General features: G+C 36.0%; 1 protein-coding gene across 1 annotated transcript; it reads right to left on the reverse strand.

The window, feature by feature from the left end:
- Window positions 1-149: 149 nt before the first annotated feature.
- ddx6 (DEAD (Asp-Glu-Ala-Asp) box helicase 6) lies at window positions 150-18315 on the reverse strand. Its single transcript, XM_062419454.1, has 14 exons — window positions 18208-18315; window positions 16844-17499; window positions 16667-16730; window positions 15333-15437; window positions 13596-13725; window positions 12304-12450; window positions 10731-10825; window positions 10490-10612; window positions 8995-9123; window positions 8631-8747; window positions 7997-8060; window positions 5608-5709; window positions 5307-5486; window positions 150-3635 (listed from the first exon to the last, which is right to left on the reverse strand). Exons 2-13 carry the CDS (start codon window positions 17038-17040, stop codon window positions 5311-5313), a joined length of 1449 nt encoding a protein of 482 aa, XP_062275438.1. The 5' UTR covers window positions 17041-17499; window positions 18208-18315; the 3' UTR covers window positions 150-3635; window positions 5307-5310.
- Between the last annotated feature and the right edge of the window lie 2191 nt (window positions 18316-20506).

The raw sequence follows: 20506 nt of genomic DNA on the forward strand, positions 1-20506 counted from the left end.
GAGAAGCGAAGCGGTCATAGGTTATATTAATAGAGAGTCTGAGCTGAGCTGCAGTAACATACTGACACCTACAGTAAGTGTGCAGAGTTGCTCCAGCAGGACTAACTGTAGATGAGTGGGAAAACAAAAAAAATACATCACACACACAATAAATTTCAGTGAGCTTTATTCAACAAAACTTTCAGTCTTATCCAATGTTATTCATGACATCCTTAGTTAACTTAATCTCACTTGTAAAATTAGCTCCACTGAAAAAAACCTGCCAATTAAATTTGACCAAATTTCCATCAAATAAAAATGAAAATAATGAACTCTTTAAATTCACTTAAATTTGGAGACTTTAAAAAAAAAATAAAAATAAGGTGTACTCCTTTTTTGAACATTTCATTGGGAAAAAAAAAAGAATATCCAAATCTAAGGGCAACTTTCTCAAACATTTATACCCATTTCCTTTTAACATTGGATTATGTTAACCTGTTTTTGTAATGCCCAAAGAAGGCTCCTCCCCATGTTTTTTTTTACTGATGCACATTTGTTTTTTTTAGAGAAATGCCCCCCAAAAAAGGACTTTTCATATCCTCCTCAACAGGAAGTGATCGGACAGGCCCAAATTGTACACAAAAGCTGTGTTATAATCTTTAAATTTGTCTCACACTTTCAAGAGATGATTAAACATGTGCATCAGGGCAGCAAGTGCAATAATTTAAACCCCACCCAACGAATTAAAACAAAAACAACCTTAAAGAATGAGACAATTTAGTTACACAAACTATCCAATTAAGTCACCCAATCTGGGGCAAGATGCTCTCGTCTCAGACTTTAAGGTTTTCCAAATTGACAGCCGCTGGCAGTAAAAGCCGCCGTCCAAATCGAAGGCAGGCAACAATCTTAAATCTTGAAAGATCGATTTCTTTTTTTTTTTAGACTAGGAAAAAGAAAGTTTGCTCTGGCGATTTACTGCCAGTGGGCTGACAAGAAACAGACAGCTGCCAAGTATCTGCAAAATTAGATCCCTGTTCAATCAGCTAATGTGTAATTTAATTTGGATTTATTTTTGTTTTCCCTTTTTAAAACAAATACATCCCTCCCACCCAAAAAAAAAAAAAGCCAAAACAGCCAAATTTGATGTGTAAATGACTCAGGGGGATAACAACAGCGCTGAGAGAAAAGGGATCTCAGTCCTAACCAATGAGACATTGAAGGTTATATATGAACTAATGAACATTGTCACACTTTTTTATCTTTTTAAAAAGAGCTCAAATTAAATGTGCAGTAATACTTCTCATTGATTAGAACTGTCAAAAAGAGCATCTCACCGTAATAATAAAAGGGAACCTCGTGTGCAAAAAAGGTTCCAACTGAACAAACAAATGTTCAGAGAACCTTCCTGCAAAATAAGGTTATCATGCTGCATTTAAAAAAAAAAAAAAAAAGCAACTGTAACCCCAAAAAACCCCAAAATATCAAAGCAATTAAAGGGCAGAGAAATAAGCCAAACTCAGCATTGTGAGGTGCCCAAGTCATTTTCTTTTTTAAACAAGCAGTCCAGTAATAGTAATGTTGTATTCCTTTACACCTTTTCCCCTTCCTTGACATTTTTTTTTTCATGTTCTACACCATCATACACATCTCCCCCATTCGGGCATCATGTGTACAAAAAGCAGTGCAGTCAGTGTTATTGCCTGAATCCATCTCTCTGTACTTTAAATGCAGCCCAGCCTGCTCTCACGTTGTTTTGAGTCAAACATCTTTTTTTTTTTCTCTCTGGGCTGGTTATTTCTCTCTTTTTTTAAAAATAAAACCAGCCAACTTACAAACGCACAGAGATCGAGTTCCTGCTACATTTTAGGTCAGATGGTTCGTTTTGATGCGTTCGGCCAACATTCTTCAAAAACAAAAAAGGGGGAAAAAACAGACTGCTTCCTCCCAAACATTTGTGAAGTAATGAAGCTGTGCTTAAAAAAGCACATAAACGTAACAGCTAATACCTCCCCCAGAAAACAAATTCTCTGCCAATTCAGCTGCACTGCAGCGAGTAGTACTACTACATGATAGAATATATTTTTCTCTTCCAACAGAAACACTCTGGAGATCTAAGAGTGTTTCAAGTGTCAGTTTCACAAGTTAAGGCTGGTGACAACAACAAAGAATTCATTACTAAAATGCACAAACTTCACAAAGCCATCTGTCTGGACTGAACACTCGTTAACACTGGTAGCAGAAGAATAAGGGCAACAATTTAAACAATCTGTTGAAGTGCAGCTTTGAAGAATTGCACTCGCCATCGAATTTGGAGGGGCTTAAACATTATCAGTGATGAACTTGGCCTCCAAAAAACATTTCATGCACAATGTCATTGACTGTTTTAGATTCTAATAAATTCTGCAATTTCTAAAATTATAAATAAATTCACAGGCCAATATTGCAGATCAAACAAACTGACAGTTAAGGAAACAGTCTCCAGTGCTAACAAGAGAGAAGGGGGGGGGGAAAGCTTTTTTCTGTTTGTCAGCCAGCCTTATGAACTTGTTTAAAACAATCTTAAAATGAAGGTATATACACAAGGTGTACAGTACACCTGCACGTTGGCTGCATGTCTCGCAGAGTTAAGTATGGCCATCCATAGGAAGGTGAGTGACAGGACAAAAAAATAAAAAGGGAAGAAAAAAAAATAAAACAAACAAAAAAAAGCGTTCCCTCTAAACTCCACCAAAACAGGAATCCTCATGACTCGGGTTGTTGAGAGGCTGCAGAGTGCTTTTTCATTTTTAGTGTTCTGATGCTGAAGACAAGAGGAAAGGGTTTGGGTCTTTAAGAAGCTTGAGCTTCTTCACAAGCAACTGGACAGTCTGGCTGTCTCTTGGAAAAAATCCAGCATCTCTGTCCATGGAAAACTCCAAGTTAGTCCTCAACATATATCAGCCAGACTCGAGAGCAGCTAAGCCAGCAAAAAAGATACATTTCAGACCGGCCTCTCTTCCTGATCACCGCCATTCTTTGCCAAAAACAGATGACCCAAAAGAAAAAAAAAAAAAACAGTTATGAATTCACCCACATGGTCAGACATTAAATTAGCGGAGCAAATTTTTTTCCAATAGGTGAATATGAGTGTGTGTTGTATGACGTGCTCAAGATGACAAATAATGAAGGGTTATTACTTTAGAATTAGAACAAGTTGAACTGCTTGTTAAGGCACTTGATACAAATTGGTTAAAACTTCCAAAAAATAATAAGTGCAGAATGGAGGGTGTCGTTATAGAGGGGTGGGGGGTGGGGGAGGGTCTGTCGGTGCTGGCTTTGTGTCGTCGGTGGATATGAACAAATCAATAATGTGCATCGATATATTTTTCAACTTGGTCCCATACTTTCCTCCCGGTGCTTATGTCTTCAGGGTGTGTGGCGGTGCAGCATAAGAGCCCTATGAAAAGGCAAATGAGTTCTTCCAAAAACGCATCCATCAAAATACACATTCCTTATGGTGGCATCCAAAAAAGGAAGACGGACAGAAACTGTACATTAAAAAAAAGAAAAAAAATAATAATACGAACAACGACAAAAAAAAGGAAAAAACTCCATGTCGGGTGGGGGAGGTGGGGATGAAAAAAGGTACAAAGGGGAATGGAGGATGGACTGATCTGTAGAGAGGAGTGAAGAAAAAAAAAAAAGAGAAAAAAAGGTAGATCAGATTGTATTCAAGTAACAGTCAGTTAAACCCCTTTTTACATTAGTGTGATTACAGATGTGTTGACCTTAACAAATGTTCCAGATAATTGTATTAATACATTTTTCATTCATTCCTCCATACTAGAAAATCAATCATAAGTCATGTGACCCTATTGTAGATTACTTTTTATAGCCTACGATTAGTCTCATTAACAGTTCGATGTCATATATAAAACATTTTGCATTGAGATTAGTCAGACCGATATCGGTATCAGCACATGTTGTCCAATAGGCACTTTTTTTTAATGTTATATAGGACACATTTTATGGATATTTAATCTTAATTCAAGTTTTATATATGGGTCAATTAAGTTTTTTTGTGTGTCCACCTGGTTTAGTCAAATATAAAAAGGGGTTAAAATGTGAAAATAAACGTATGAATACCTTGCACACATTCTTTTTTGTGGACCCAGCATAACATTTCTGCTTTTAATCCATTTTCCATATATTAGAGGATTATGGCAAAAATGTTTAAGTGGTGTAACCATAGAAACTTTGTACCAAATAATTACACTTGCTTAAAAACACTATATTCTCAATTAAACACCATATCAACTGGTTTGGCATGATCTTACATTATACATTTTTTATATTAAATAAAACGGTAATGGAGTACAATTGTTCTAAATATTACATTTAAATCTGGGGAATCACGTCAATCAGGAACTATTTCAAGTTTTTAAATGAAGTAATTATTTCTATAAGTCCACTTAAATACACTGTAGGTGGATAAAATATTTACTATTTATCAATATTTTGTGGTTACACCATTTGACATCTTCAGGAGCATTCAGTCTTACTTTTGGTTAAAAAAAATGGTGCAAATGTCATTTCAAATTACATAAAACCAACAAAAATACAAAATGTACAATTTAACAAACCTGATGCTGCTTTTAGGACATTTTTTAAAGTTATCTTTTAATTGCTCATCTTGTACATGTATAGAAATGTATTAAATTCCCAGTGAAGGTTAGAGTTAAACTGTAAAATATCCTGCCTCCATTACATATCTTTATCACAAGTGTTTGATTACCAAATTGCAATAAATATGTTTTATATATGAGATTATCAGCTGATCTATCAATATCGGCTTTTGTTTTACTCCCCAATATCGGTCGGGCTCTGACTGCAATGTGGTTACATTAATTATAACATGAAGTAATGCTGAATCCAAACCCAAGAAAGTCGTACGTTATAGGCAGGATTCAGGTAAGATCCAGTACCTCGCTCAAGGACACCTGAGGTCTAACAAACTGTTAGAGAAGGGGGGGGGAGGAGTTATTTCTCATTTACCTACTAAAGCCTTTTTTTTTTTTTTTTTTTTTTTTTTTTTTTTTAAAACACATCGCTGCAAATTGCCTTTGTCATCTTTAAAACTTTTCTCACTCGGCACCGCTGGAAAATTACAGGTTTAACTATGTAATGACACTCATGATGACGCAGTTCTTTTTAGTTGAGCAAATAAAGCGATACCACAATACTCAAACATATGGCCTGTCTGAAAACCAGTTGAGTCATCCTGAATGTACCCAGAAACTGAGTCATTGTGTGTGTGTATGTAGAACGTTAATGTGTCTACTCACTGGCTCATGGCTTGACTTCTTCACCACTCTCGCTGTGGTACTCTGCCACATATAGGCTCTTATCAATGATGCCAGGGATGGGCTTGATCTCTGTTCCAAGCTGCTCCTCGATCCCTTTCAGGTTGAAGCGATCATCGTAAGTGATCAGGTTGATGGCGAGACCCAAGTGTCCAAAGCGGCCTGGATATTTAAAAAAAGGAGGTGAAGGTTTTATTGTGATTAATCGCTATCTTAAACTAAACCTTTCTACAAGATTAAAAGTTGCAGGATTACAAAAAACCTTATTTTTATGCGCTCTTACCAGATCTACCAATGCGATGAAGGTACGTCTCTCCCAGTTTAGGGAAGTCAAAATTGATCACAACATTCACAGCTTGAATGTCAATTCCTCTTGTGAAGAGGTCTAAAAAAGAAAAAAGGAAACACCACAAAAAAAATGAAAAACCAACATCAAAATATCAAATTTTGACCAAATATTTGTCACAACTTGGGCTGTCACTTTTTATTTGATATTCGAATGTGACGTGAAAAAATTAATTCGAACTATAATTAATCCATTCAAATTTTATCATCCAGCAGCACAGGGCACTCTAAAAGCTTTGTAGGCTCTAGTATGGACCCTCTTGACCTACTGGTATGTTTTGTTTGGAAAATGGAAACCATGCAGAGCAGCCGCCTTGAGTGGATAATTATGACCCCAAATCATCTGAAAAGCAGTGTCTGGAAATATTTAGGGTTCTACCATGTGGATGGTAAGGTCACGGTTAAAGATAAAGCTGTTTGTGTGTGTAAAGTTATGTTAATTTGTCTGGAAGTACTAATTTAGCGGTTTCTGGATATGGGCAGTTGGTTTACTTCATAAATTTGAGGCTATTTCAGCATATAAATGTATGAATGACAGCCTAACAGACAGCCACAGTGCTTTTAAAGGGTGGCCGTGTTAAAACATTCATATTTATCAAAATGTAGTTATTATTGTAGCTATATATTGAGCGCCGAACATTACAGCTGAGAAATAAAATAATACATTTAATTTAAGTAAAGTAATATTCTGGGCAGCGCTATTCTTCTGTCCAGTAAAAACATGAAGCTTCACTTAACATTCAGACAAACATTCTGCAGCTCAAATGAACGAATGATACACGGATCTTCAATCTGCGTTGCAGTGCTTTTTTGGGGGGGGAGGGGTATCAGACATTCGAATGACTTGCGTGACATTTGGTATTTGTTCTAACTTCATTTTTGACAATGTGACAACCCTAGTCATAACCATGGCAGCAAAACGGTGGATGCCCATGTTGAGTAAGTCAACTTGAACCAGTAAGGGAGCAGGTATGTATTAAGCGTGCATGACTCATCAATTACTTAAAATATGAATCTCACTTTCTTTATACTCAGTCTTTCCATGGTAGCAAAATCTAAACCAGAGCCAACAGTGCAAACCAAACTTAAGTGTTGTGCTCCTACTGGCAACATGAGCACACAGGATAAACTGCGCATCACTGGGCTTTTATTAGTGAGCCGCAGCTGGCTAACTAAAGCTTTGGTAGTAGAAAATGACTGGGCATGCGAGTAACTTAAAAGGCCGTCAACACCAAGAACAATAATTATAACAACAACGATGTGAGCATCCACACTTATAAACAATAACATCCTGTAGACATGGGCGGCGCCAAGCAAACGCTGTGCACTCCGGCTGTGTCAGCAGCTTCAGGGAGAGATGACTTGTTACAGCTGTACTTTGTATGGAGAAAAAGAAAACCAGAGGAATTAATGGGCGGGTTGTGATTCAATATGTTGCTCAGAAGGATTTTGGGACACTAACTGCTGTGATGTTTCAGTATTTACAGACCAACCTGCACCAGCTTTTATTGCATAGTGGCAGCGACGCACGGTATGAGCACAGATCTGAAGCCTAAAATATTTGCTCATTTTTTCACAATATAATGGAGAACAAAGCTACAGCACCATTGTAAACTGAGAAGGAGACAAACCTATCTAAAGAAATTACCTCTGGGTGTCACTCTGCTCCAGTTTACAGTGTGTGGTGAGAGAGGAGCAAAGCAGCATTAAAATAAAGTAATCAGCGAGTTTCCAAAATTATGATGATATAGCCCATACAGGTTTTGAAGTTTTAATGGATATGTCAGGCTGGACGCAGATAGGCCTTTAGAGTCTTGTTACGTTAAAAAAGAAACTACTTCATATGGCCTGTTCAACTAAGACAGTTCTTATAGTTATTCATGTTGGCTCTGTCTGATGGCGATGTCACCACAATGGTTTGCCATGTGTTTTTCATTCCCACTGCAGTCAGACTGTACAATGCTGCACTATAATTTGCACTTTTAAAAAGGTTCTTAGTTTTTAAATTTAAAAACTGTATTATTGTTGTATACATATGTTGAATAAAAGGTGTTTTTTTTGGTCACATCCCTATCTCTTTGGGCTGCTGTAACGATTAATTTTCCCCACTGTGGGATCAATAAATGTATCTTTATGTCTTCATTTAAAATTTGATAAGTTTAATATCTGAGTATTGTACTTCACCAATCAGAACAAAAAATGGCACAGATCAAGTCTACTGGCCTCAAAGAAAGCCTCACAGCACTGCTACTTTCAACAGAACAGCTTTTTAATTCCTACTCATAAAAATGCTGCTGGTGTCCTTGAACGCAGCACTAAGTACGTACCAGTGCAGACGAGATTCCGGCAGAGGCCATTTCTGAAGTCGTGGAACACACGGTTGCGATGCTCCTGAGCGCAGGAAACAGAAAAATGCATTTTAGTAGGTGCTACATTCACTGGTATATAAAATACCTACATCACATTAAAGCCACAATACACAGAAAATCCTACACAGCAGCATATTATGTAAACTTGATGCTAAGTGGATTATGTAGAGCTCATTTTAACCTTTTAGCTGTGAAAAAGCAGTATTTAAAAAAGGATTATGAAGCTCAACTGTAACTGTCGGTAAAACTTGACAATAAACTACAAGCTAAGCTGCAAAAGTAGGCTCTAACGTCAATCTGTGTCATATATTCAAAGCAAAGCCAACAGTAGGTAACAAATAAGAAGGTACATGTCCAAAATGTGTTTATAGATGCTGTCCAGTTACCCAGGTGTCACCAGGGCTGTTTCTCATTGCAATAGAGCACTGGTGTGAACTGTTGCAGCAAGGAAGAGTCACATGATGCACCACATTTATGCACCCTGAAGGTAATAGTAGCAGCTTTTCTGGCATGCATCGATTTCTCACATGTGTATAATAATTTTTTGTTAAAGGCGGTAAGCATTTCTTGGAGGCAAGTACTTTGAGCTAACCTGTCTCATCTTGGCATGAATGTAGAAACATGAATAACCAAGCTGGGAGATCTTCTTGGCAAGGAGCTCCACCCTCTGAGAGGAGTTGCAGAAGATTATAGACTGGTTGATCTGGAGCTGTTAAAAACAAACACACAAAGAGCAATAAATCCCGGTGAAATCAAAGTGCAAATCTGAATGATGTTGCCAGTTATTTGTTTTGAGAGTCCAATAATAGACACCAGACAGTATATATGACACTATCCCTGCTCAAAGTTTGCATATCAGCCATTTGAATTTACTTTTACAACGTTGTTTTCATGACACAGCTGAAGTTAGTTAATTAATAACGGGGGTTACAAAGTGCAGAAAAAGCAACACTTACCCTGGAGAACAAGGTGTTAAGGCAATGGACCTTTTGCCTTTCAGTTACATAAGCATAATACTGAGTCACACCCTTCAGTGTCAGCTCCTCCATTAGGTTGATCTCGTAGGGCTTCTGCAGGTGCGAATTCTACAAAGCAGATAAAGAAAAGAGTTGTTGTATTCAGACTATGTACTGGCCGATGAGAATTGACACATATACTTAAAGGACAGATTCACATTTTTTTAAAGCAGCCTTTAACAATAAGTCAAAAGCTTCCATGTACATTAAAAAACATTTCTTCTTGCCTGTTATAATTCCTCCTGTTCATACTGACTTAAAAAGAAAATTGCCCTTCCAATGTGGGACGTAGATGACAATATCCATTAGTCATCACTCTGGACTAAAGTCTATTCAAAAGTTTTTCTGAAGTTAATGTGGCTTCAGCAGTCCGAGTTTATCAAATCAAGTACACGTCTTCCCAGTATGAAATTCCCTCTGTGTTCCCATCCCTTGCACCTCAGCTCAGCACGCAAACACTGACAGCAGGAACACAGAGGGAACCCTGGACAAGGATCAAATTTGGAATATAACCACTTGATTTGATTAACTCAGACTTATGGAGGCCTTTTATACACGTCAGATATACTTTGTAATAAAGGAAAATAAGGATTTTACTCCCCTGTCACTTATACTGGAAGCATGTTAGGAAGGGATCTTTGAATGGCCAGTATGAACATGAGGAATGATTACAGCAAGCAAAAACGGTTTCAAATTACACACAGGCATGGGAGTGATGTCTTTTTTTAGATTAGAGCCCAACCAATATATCGATTAGCTGATATTGACCTATCATGGATACATTGGTATCGATGAATATGTTGTCCGACATGTGCCGATATGTTGTTTTTTAAATTCATATCTAATTATACTTAAATTCCCATAAAACATACCAGCGTTACGAGTGTTTGGTAGCAACATTTTTAGGGATCATTGCAAAAGAAAAACAGAAGTGGGTTTATGTTTATGTTCTGTAAATAATATGATCAGTCAATATATCGATATCGGAATTATTTTACTTCCCAATATCAATATCCAGAATCGGTCGGGCCCTAAAAGCAAGGCGAGGCAGCTTTGTTTATATAGCAACTTTCATACCCAGGGGAAACTCAATGTGCTTTACATAAAAAAACATTTAACAGTAAGGACTGGAAGCATTAAAACATACAATTAAAAAAAAGAACCCAATTATAATAAAAATAAAACAAAGTACAGAAAAATAGAAAGAGAAAGAAAATAAAAAGCTAGACTAAAATAGAGCATAAAATATGAGAGTGCAGCATAAAATAATGATTGGCATTAAAATCATTAAAAGAACATACAGTGCAAATGAAAGATTAAAAGTGCTTTAAAAGAGCTCAATTATAAGCACATGAAGAGAAACGTTTTTAACCTAGATTTAAAAATGTTCATAGTCGGGGCTGATTTAAACAAAAATTAATCCAAAAAAAAGTACCATAAACTTCTGCACACTGAGAGGGAAGGTTGCAGAGTAGAGCAAAATTTGCCTCTGTTTGTGCAGGAAGCCCAGCATCTCCTCCATCATAACCACAAAGTCCTGAGACAGGAGTTTGTCAGCCTGTTGAGGACAAAGACATGAGAGAAAAAGAAAAAAAAAGTAAAAAGAGTAATCTCAAGCAGCTGCTTTAAATGTGTAAGTCAAACATGTTGAACTAAAAATTAACAATTAAACCCACTTCATCCAGAACGATCATCTGCACTTGACTGACTTTGGCCACTCCTTTCTTGATAAGGTCTAAAATCCTCCCAGGAGTGGCAATTACCACATGTACTGCAAAATAAAAAAAACATTTGTCAAAAGTAATTTTTTTTCCCCTAATGGGACACTGGACTTGCACTACAAGATGGCTGACAAATTTTAAAAGTATTTCATTCCAGTGTAGTATAATGCCACTAGAGTGTATCCACTACTTCAGGGGGAAATCTCAAATCATTTAAAATGTATCAACTCAGCCATAGATGATGATGGCATATTGGAATGATCAGCATCCATTTCCTGCCTATAATTTAGCTTCACAGCCTGCAGAAATATTAGAAAAACATCCGATGAGCTGGCACCAACTAGTTATTATTAGGTTACATTTCACAACATTGTTTCCTCATAATGAAGCAGGAAAAAATAGCAGTCAGTAATAATGGCCTCAAAATGAAACTTCATTTATTTCATGATGCAGCCATTAAGTTATAAATTGGTAGCTTCTTGAGAGATTGATTGCTAATATCAAATTTTTAAAAAATTACAGTCACTTCATTATGTGTGTAAAATATTGGCAAAGTCATAAAGACCTTCTAACAGGGTATCTGCACATTTTTAATATCAAACTGAATGACTTTTAAAACATTTTTAATCTTCTTTCTCTTAAAATAGGAAATAATAATACCATTACTGTGACATAATACAAAAGCAGGATTTTACTGTTGTACTGGGTGGAAATGGAGCTCATTTTGAAGTAATTTATACAGAACTGCAGCTAATGATTAGTTTCATTATGGTCCCAACTGCTGATAATTTTAATTAATAAGTTGATTGGTTGGTTTTGTAAACTAATCAGAATATTAAAATAATAATAAATAACAAACTGAACAAATATAATTACACTGAGATCATATTTAATGCCTTAACTCCTTGAATATAAAAAAAAACTAAATTTAAAAAAGACATTTTAAGGATCAGCGGGGACCCTGTATTGTTTCATGATGAAGAAGCAGGAAAAATAGTAGTCAGTAATAATGGCTTCGTATTATAGCTTCATATGAGAACAAAGACATCAATCTTCACGTATGTTTCATGATGTGGCTGTTAAGCTTCTTGAGAGCCAATATCCAAATCAAAAATGACAGTCGCTTCTGTGGGAGTATAAAATATTGACAAAGTCAGAAAGACTTTGATTAAGTCATGAGAGATGGACACCCATCATCTGGGCTTCATAATATACTGCGTTTATAATCTGGTATTCTGTAAATACTGTAGTGCATTACTCAGAAATAAGTCACAAATGCCACATTGAATTGTGACCATTTTATTTTGTTTTTATTAAACATCTGTTTGCAGTGAAATATTATGCAATAGACAAGCCACCCTGACACATTACAAAGATCCTCTGATGATCAGGATAGCTTAGAATAAGACCTTCAGTACCAACACTAATAATCTAGTCAATAACTCACATATGATGATAGGTGTGAACTCAGTATTCAGAAAAGTAACATAACATAAAAAAGGTCACCGGGGTAGACTATAAACCTCACCTGTTTCATCGAGTCTCATGATGTCATCACGTAGGTTGGTTCCACCTGTGGTTGCCATCACCTTTACCCCACCCATGTGTTTGCTGACCTGGATACATATTTGGCTTACTTGCAGAGCCAGTTCTCTGGTGGGCACAATGACCACAGCTGAAATGAAAAGACACAAATCTGTTTTTAAAAATACAAAATCACACATTTATATATCCTAATCTAGCTAAAACTTAATTTGGACACGTGATCAAGGCTTTTCCAAACATTTATAACAATCAAGCCTCACAAACAAGGTTACAAAAGACACCTTGATTAGTATTGTGCTTGAGTTCAGGTTTAAAATAGAAAGTCCCTGAGATTGTTTCATTTCATACAGAGGATGTGGTCAGGCTTTTTTACGCTGATCATCATAAGAATCTTAAATGTTGTAAATTTAAAAAATGAATTAAAAAAATGTAAGATTTCAGTCACTTTATTTTGTTTCACATCCACCTGCTCTATGTCACAATTTATAAGAGATACTTTTAGCAGTAGTTGAGGGCTAGAGAATAGGACTGTATTAGCACTGAGCTTTTAGATTAAGTTAGTTTTAAGTTTTATGTTCATCTGTGTCAAAAACAAATTACAACCTGTGAAATACTAAAAGTTCTAAATAAAAAGGTGGTGAAAACATTTAATTAGGCATTATATAATCATAATTAAGCTTCTCAGTTGAATTAATTGTCAGTCTCTCCACATATAATACTCAGGACATGAAGAAAGGAGAAACTGTGTGACTAATTGAATTCTGTACTTATTCATTTTACTGATGTTCAATTACTCTATTTGAATATAATCATACAACTGCAACTATAATTTTCTTCACCTCACTAATTATTTGATCTGCATTACAGGAAATTGTACAATATGTCCATTTCAACATTTTCAAACATCTTTTAGGCCAAACAGTGCCCTGAGAAAACGTTGGTTGTGATTTGGCGCTATATAAATAAAGGTTAATTGATTTATTGAACAGTTTAAACCCCAAATATATTCAATTTACTAACAGTGGCCATATGACAACTAGCAAATACTTAGATGTGAGGCTGAAACCATATTAGTCATAATTTCTTGAAAATTTGTTTCATAATAGTTGAAGTTTTTTGCTGATCACTTAATTTTATTAAATCAGCTCTACATACAAAGACTCATTATTTTTCAATTTTGTGCTTTTTTCATCCCCATCCTGATGAACTGAATCTTAAAAAGTGTGTGAGAGCTGAGAATTAACTTTCCAACATTGACTGTGAGCTTTCTCTCACCTTGTATGCAGTCCTTCTTCAGGTCGATGCGTTCAAGTAAGGGAATGAGGTAGGCTCCACTCTTTCCCGTACCATTCTTGGCTCTGGCCAAGATATCCCTTCCTGACAGTGCAATGGGAATACTTTCCTCCTGTAGAAGAAACAAAAAGCTGATTATTATTATTATTATTATTATTACTACTACTTTTTATGGTTGGTTACATATGTTCTGATCAAATATTTGCAATTATTAAAGGATTGAGGTTTGCCTATTTAAAAGATCATGAAAAGTAAATAGATTAAAATAAACTACGCAAAAGGAAACACACAAGACGGGTGACGCGACATATCATGTACATTTTTGCAGGACTAGATACATTAGTTTTTCTTTCCTCAGTACAGCCTCCTATGAGAAATATTCATGTCTTCGTCCAGTTACAGTACAATCAAGCGCATCTGCACCAGCCCTGACATAACGGTCTACGAGTGTTTTTTCTTCTTTTTATCTCTAAGACATTTTCAAGACAGTTCATTTGTGATGTGAAAATGTCAGATTTCAACACAGTCAAGAGAAATACAAAAGTGTGCCTCCTGGTATTAGTGCTGTTATACAATCCAGACACACCATGAAGCGTCTCTCCTGCTGGCTGCTGACAGCGCTGTCAGCAGCCAGGTTTACAGTGTCACCCCGCATTACTGTTCATAATGATGTGACTTTAACAATAAATAAATGGCAGCGATTCGACTCAGGGGTTTATAAACTGATGCACTGACTCAGTGACTTTAGGTTGCAGTCCTACCAGTGACACTGTGCAAGTCACTGTTTAACCAAAAAGTAAATTTGAATTATTGCATGCTGTATTTCTGTGACACAGCAGCGTTTAAAGAGATGAAAGGCTCACTTTCTTCATTTGCTGCATTACATGTAGAGCCTGACCGATATATATTTGATCTTAAATTGCTGATATTATCAGATTATAATGACGTATCACAGACATATCGGTATCAGTGAATATGTTGTCCGACATGTGCTGATATTGTATTTTTTTAAAGTTATATAGGCAGCATTTTATGTATATTTTACCCTTTTTCTTAATTTAAGTTTAATATTTGCATATGTTGGGGGTTTTGTTTGTTCGGCATGTTTTTTTGTTTAAAAAAAAAATTAATTAATAATTCTAATTATTAAATTCCCAGAGAAGTTTACCGTTTTAGTGCACTGGTGTCATTTTATATGATACCTTCATTAAATTTGAGGGATTACTACAAAAAAAAGTGTTTATCTATATATTGTGTACATGTCATATTGGCCAATATATCGATATGTGTTTTTACTCCCTAATAGCGGTATCGGTCGGGCCCTAATCACATGACTCCATTGCTGCCTAAATCTGAATCTAAACCTAAATCCCACACTAACCAAATATTAAACAAATTCCCAATGCAAGGATTACTGTTGAACTAGACACTAAAACTAGACTTATATCACAAGAAACCCTGCACACGATATTTCAGTAACATTACTGCCATTTGTCAAGTTCAAGACTAACAATTATATCAACTGTTTGTATTATTATTAGTAAATAATGTGATTTTATTTTAACATAAAAAGGTACCAAAAGAACATTTTGGTAACATGTCAAACGTTTAGAGACACTGAAATGGATGCCAGGATCTATTAAATACACACAACTCTTCAGCACAAAGACAATGTATGTATGTATGAGCGGTCAAAATTTGACTTGTGTCTGGATGTACCTGGATTGGAGATGGCTTTTCCCAGCCCATCTCAAAGATTCCCATGAGCAGCTCTCTCTTTAGGCAATAATCTTCAAACTCATTGCCTTTAGTTGCAGTCACATCCTGTAATTGTCATTAAATAATTAGTATCTGGTTATGCAAATATATAACCAGCTCGTAGTCCAGGAAACTTATGAATTATTTCCTACTGACAATGAAAGGGGAGAACATTATTACCAAGAAAAGTGAAGACCAAAAATGAATGAAAATAAGTGCTTATCTTCAAACTTATCAATTAGCTCTGTTCCATCAGCTACACAAAATATAACGATCTTAGGAAACTTGTTTTGTAAACTAAAATCTTTAAAATTGCACAGTGGTGCAGCAAGTCTGTCTTAGAAATTGAGTAGAAAGACAAATTTTAAGGTTACCAAGTGTAACAATTTTAAAAATAAAGGTCAATATTAGCATGACAGAGTACAACAGTGATACTGTTATGACTGTGGTGCAGGTATAAGGCTTTATATAAATGACTACACATCACTCGTTAAGCACCAGTGATCATTAGGGCTGGGTACGGTTTAAAAATTACGATACCAGTACCAATCCAAGTACCTTAAAGTGATACCAATATCAGTTAAGTACTTCATTCAATACCCATACCACATTTTGTGCACTAGCTTTTATCCGGCGTAACAGGTGTGTAGTGTAGCAACACTTTAGAGCGTTTAGCTTGCATTGATTGGCTGGGAGCAAGTCCACAGAAATAGTCATATTTTCTAGCTCTGGGTGCAAAAAGGATTGATTGCAGGTATCGTTTGACGGGAGACGTTTCCATACTACTTCGATATATTTTGGTGGATACCTTTAAAAAAGGTATCGACAACCTTGTGAAATAAGACTAAACAAACACCTAGTTTGCATCTGTTTGAAGGACAATGACAGCACTAGGGCTGGGTATCGGTACTTAATACCTTTTAAAGTAAAGTATCGACCAAATAAATCAATACTGAGTAGTATCAAAACGTCTCCCATCAACCCATACCTGCAATCAATCCTTTTTACACCCAGAGCTAAAAAAATATGACTATATGTATAGACTTGCTCACAGACAATCAACGCAAGCGTTCTTCGATTAATAATTTGAAGACATTCAAAATGCATTTGTGTAAAATGAAAATGTTCTGGTCCTGTCACTGTGTCTGTCATGTATGTTGTTTATGTGCAGTTATATTCTGCACTTTAAGCCAAATTTCCTTCGGGACAGTAAGGTTAATCTTATCTTAAGCTGAATTTTACACATAATTTCCACTTTTCTGCATAATAAAAAGGGGGAATTCTCTTGTACCAACCGAAGTTTTCATCCTCATGTCTTTTGGGGGCAATTTCAAATTTTTCTTCCAGTCATCTCCGGGCCTGTTTAAGTAAAAAGGTTATTGTAAGCAATAAAGCACGCCAATGACACCAGCAGCAAAACAATTGAAGTCAAGAAGCACAGATTTTCTTGTACCTGTCAAAAATAAACTTACTTGATGACAGCATTAGTTGTGGGGGCGGGCTGGGAATTACCATTGTTGATTGTGCCTTTTATCTGGTTTAGTTGCTGTTGTTGAGGGCCTCCTCCGCCTCCTCCCGGTGCTCCAGCTGGCTTCACCGAGCCTCTGAGCTGTCCATTCTGGTTGGACAAGCCCAAAATCATTGGGTTCTCTGTCCTGACAGTGCTCATGTTTGCTTAGCTTAATTCTTCCGTTCCAATAGCGATGGACCTTAAAACAGTGTCTAAGATGAAGTGAGTCCTCTCCCCCGGGACCACTCAGAACTTAAGATTGTCCTTCCTTCTTTCTTTCTTTCTTTTCTTGAGACGTCAATAATTATTTAAATATAAATTGTTCAAATCTTTTGTCTCAGCAGGTACCTCAACAAATATTATTTCTGGGACATCAAGTGACAAGAAAACAAAATTGCTCTTTTTCCCCAAACCTTAGAAGATTATTACTTAAGCATGTATATATTTTCTTGAGCAAAATTAGGGCTTAGCATAGATGTAATCTGCCAGTGCTATCAGGAGAAGAAAAAAAATACTCCAGGAGGGCTTTGCTAGCATTCAAGTACTGGCCAACTATTCAGCTAGCCATCTTGTTTAGCTTGACTAGCCGCTGCGTCCTTTTCAGATTTTTTTACAACCCTGAAAAACACAAGAAAACAATAAGTTAGAAACAACAAGAAATACCAACACTATTTAACGCTGTGTGGTGTGATATAATGCGTTTTATTTTGGAGGATGGAGAGCTTTAGCTCTAACTCAAAGTGCGCTGATTAGCAGCTGTAACACTAGCCGGCTGTTGACGTTATTTAGTTAAAACTAACCTTTGCTAACAATGTGAAAATAGTGTCGATATTAACAAAGTCAATTGCAACAATTACTGTGTTTTATTGAGCCGTCTGATGAGTCGAAGTTGCCCTGATAATGGACATTTGTATCTATTTGATACGACTAACGAAAAGCTAAATACCCTTCTGCTGGTCATTGACATCTGCTTGGCATGTTAGCACAATGTTGTGCCGGCTAAGTCAGCGACGTTATGAAACCCAATTAAGATGTATTTTAATACCTTATTGTGTAATAACGAGTGTGCAAATAATACCTGAAACTGTTCTAACGTTATCTAATTAACAAATATAAGCTACGGTATCTATAACCGAGCCGAGAGTGCCGTGCTAAAGGGTTGCTAACGTTAGCAAAGGGCTAACATACACAAGCTAACGACGGCTAAAAAAGAAAATGACAATTTAAATATAATAGTGAGAGCCCCCGCGAAATGTTTCTGAATGTGTGGTTAAAGCATGCACATCCACACATAGATATAAGTTTATATATGTGGCGCATTTTTACCTTGGACAAAGTGAAAGAACCGGTTCCTTCTGCGATGTTTTGTTAGGTGTTTTAAATTGTATTTTAGCTGACTACGAAAGAGTCTCCTCAACCGTTCAAAATGGCTTCCACTCGTATTTGAGCCCGCCCCCGTCAAACGCATCAGCTGCCTTTTATCTCAAATCAGGGCTTCGTCCTGTCAAAACAATAATGTCACACTGCCTGACATTATTAAAATACACTGCACCAAATTATTCCCGAGTGTAACCAGTGTGTACAATCGGGAATTTCAAATGTAATTCAATCAATATGTGATGAAAAAGTATCGCTGAAAAGAATTGTGGAAGTGAATAAGGTGATGAGAGGTTGGTTGTAGTTTATTCTACAATTAAAGATTTTTTTTTTCTTTGCATCTATTTTATCCCTTATACCAGGAGGGGTGTCAAACTCATTTTAGTTCCAGGGACACATACAGCCCAATGTGTTCTCAAATTGGGCCGGAAAAAACATTACATAATAATCTACAAATAAATATATCATATCTTTACTATAATAAACCATCTATTTAGTATAAAAAATGTTTTCAGATTATTACACAGAAGCTGCTTGACAACATTCAGAGAGCAGAGGATTTTTTTAGGTTTTACACCACTACCATCACACAATATCATGTCCTATTTTATATCTTATGTATTTTATTGACACTGAAAATAACAAGAACTTAATGAAACTATTTTTTAAAATCCTCATAACTACTTGTAAAACAATTTGTAACATAACAATCTTATTAAAATGATTAACTATAAATTCAACGAAAAGCCCAAAATGTGTAGCATCTATACAAAAGTATAGGCTAATAGTTTTTGGGTTGGCGTCAAATTTTAGGAAAAGTTGTCAAATTTCAGAGTGAGTGCACTCTCAAGTAGTTATTTATTTATTTATTTTAATTTATTTTTAAAGACACCTTTTAACAGTTCTAAGTTATTACAATGACTGCTGCTGTTTTACTGCCCCGTTGCACAATTGTCAGTTGTATCATTTTTTAGTTTTTTTTGTTTTTCATGTTGTGTAGTGTTGGTGTATGTTTGTAATGTCCTTGACATAGTGTATTGTTTCTATTTTTAATGTATTGGAGGAAGCCAAAGACACTAAGGTTCAGTTCCACAAAAAGCTAAGGTACATTATGTTATGTCATTATGTTGTTTACTATGTAAATCCCAGGAACATTGCACACATACATAAAATCTCAGGAACTTCTGCATATTGCACATTTTTATTTGTTTAAACAGAGATTATTTACTGTATATTTATTTTGTATCACTTTCATCCTTATGCTGCTACTTTTTTCTCTGTACAGCTGTGTCAATTAGAATTTCTCCCAAGGGGGATCAATAAATATATATCTTATCTTATATTATCTTATAGCCTATTTCATCTCAAATAATTGCTGGACACAAGCTGTCTCTTGTATGTACCCTACTGGTTTCAGATTTCCACATCACACTTGTGTAAGTTGAATATTGGACCAGGGTTGACTTCCACCTTTGATGGGAGCACAGAGAGACTTTCCACTTTCAACATATGTGAAAACAGCCTGCTAGTGTTAAGCTCTGCACACACCTTATTCAGTTTTGTGAGGTTAAAATATCTCAAACAAGAAGAAAATCATCACAACAGATTATTTACTGTTTATTTTACATATTTTATCACTTTCACCCTTATGCTGCTACTTTGTTCTACTGTACTGCTATGTCAATTTGAATTTCTCCCAAGGAGGAATCTTATCTTATTTTATGTGTTGTTCCTCTTGTTTGAGATGTTTGAGCCTCACAGAGCTGAGTGAGGTAGGTAGTTGAGGGCTGTTTTCACATACATCTGTTGAAAGTGGAAAGTTTCTCTGTGCTGCATACAAACAAACAATCAAACGAGACAGAATATACAAAACAGTACATAATAATAATAATAAACAAACCAAAAAAGAAAGAAAAGGGGGGGGTTTGAGAGAGAGTATGAGAGAGTGTGTGCGTGTGTGCATGTCTGTCCTTCAGTCATTATGTCTATTGAGTGTCCTTTCTGTGGTATTAGTTGTGGGAGAGGAGGATTCAGCTCTCCTTTATGAAGTTGATCAATGGAAGCCAGATTTCATGATACTGTTCTATTTTGTTTTTTGTTGTGAAGGTCAATTGTTCCATATTTGAATGGTTTGTTAGTGATTCGAGCCATTGTGTGATTGAGATTTCTTAAGATTTTCAAGGAGATATTCAAATTGATACAGCAGTACAGTGGGGGGAAAGTAGCAGTGTAGAGGTGAAAGTGATCA

This window comes from Scomber scombrus, chromosome 5 (assembly GCF_963691925.1).
Source record: "Scomber scombrus chromosome 5, fScoSco1.1, whole genome shotgun sequence".
NCBI classification, from domain to species: Eukaryota; Metazoa; Chordata; class Actinopteri; order Scombriformes; family Scombridae; genus Scomber; species Scomber scombrus.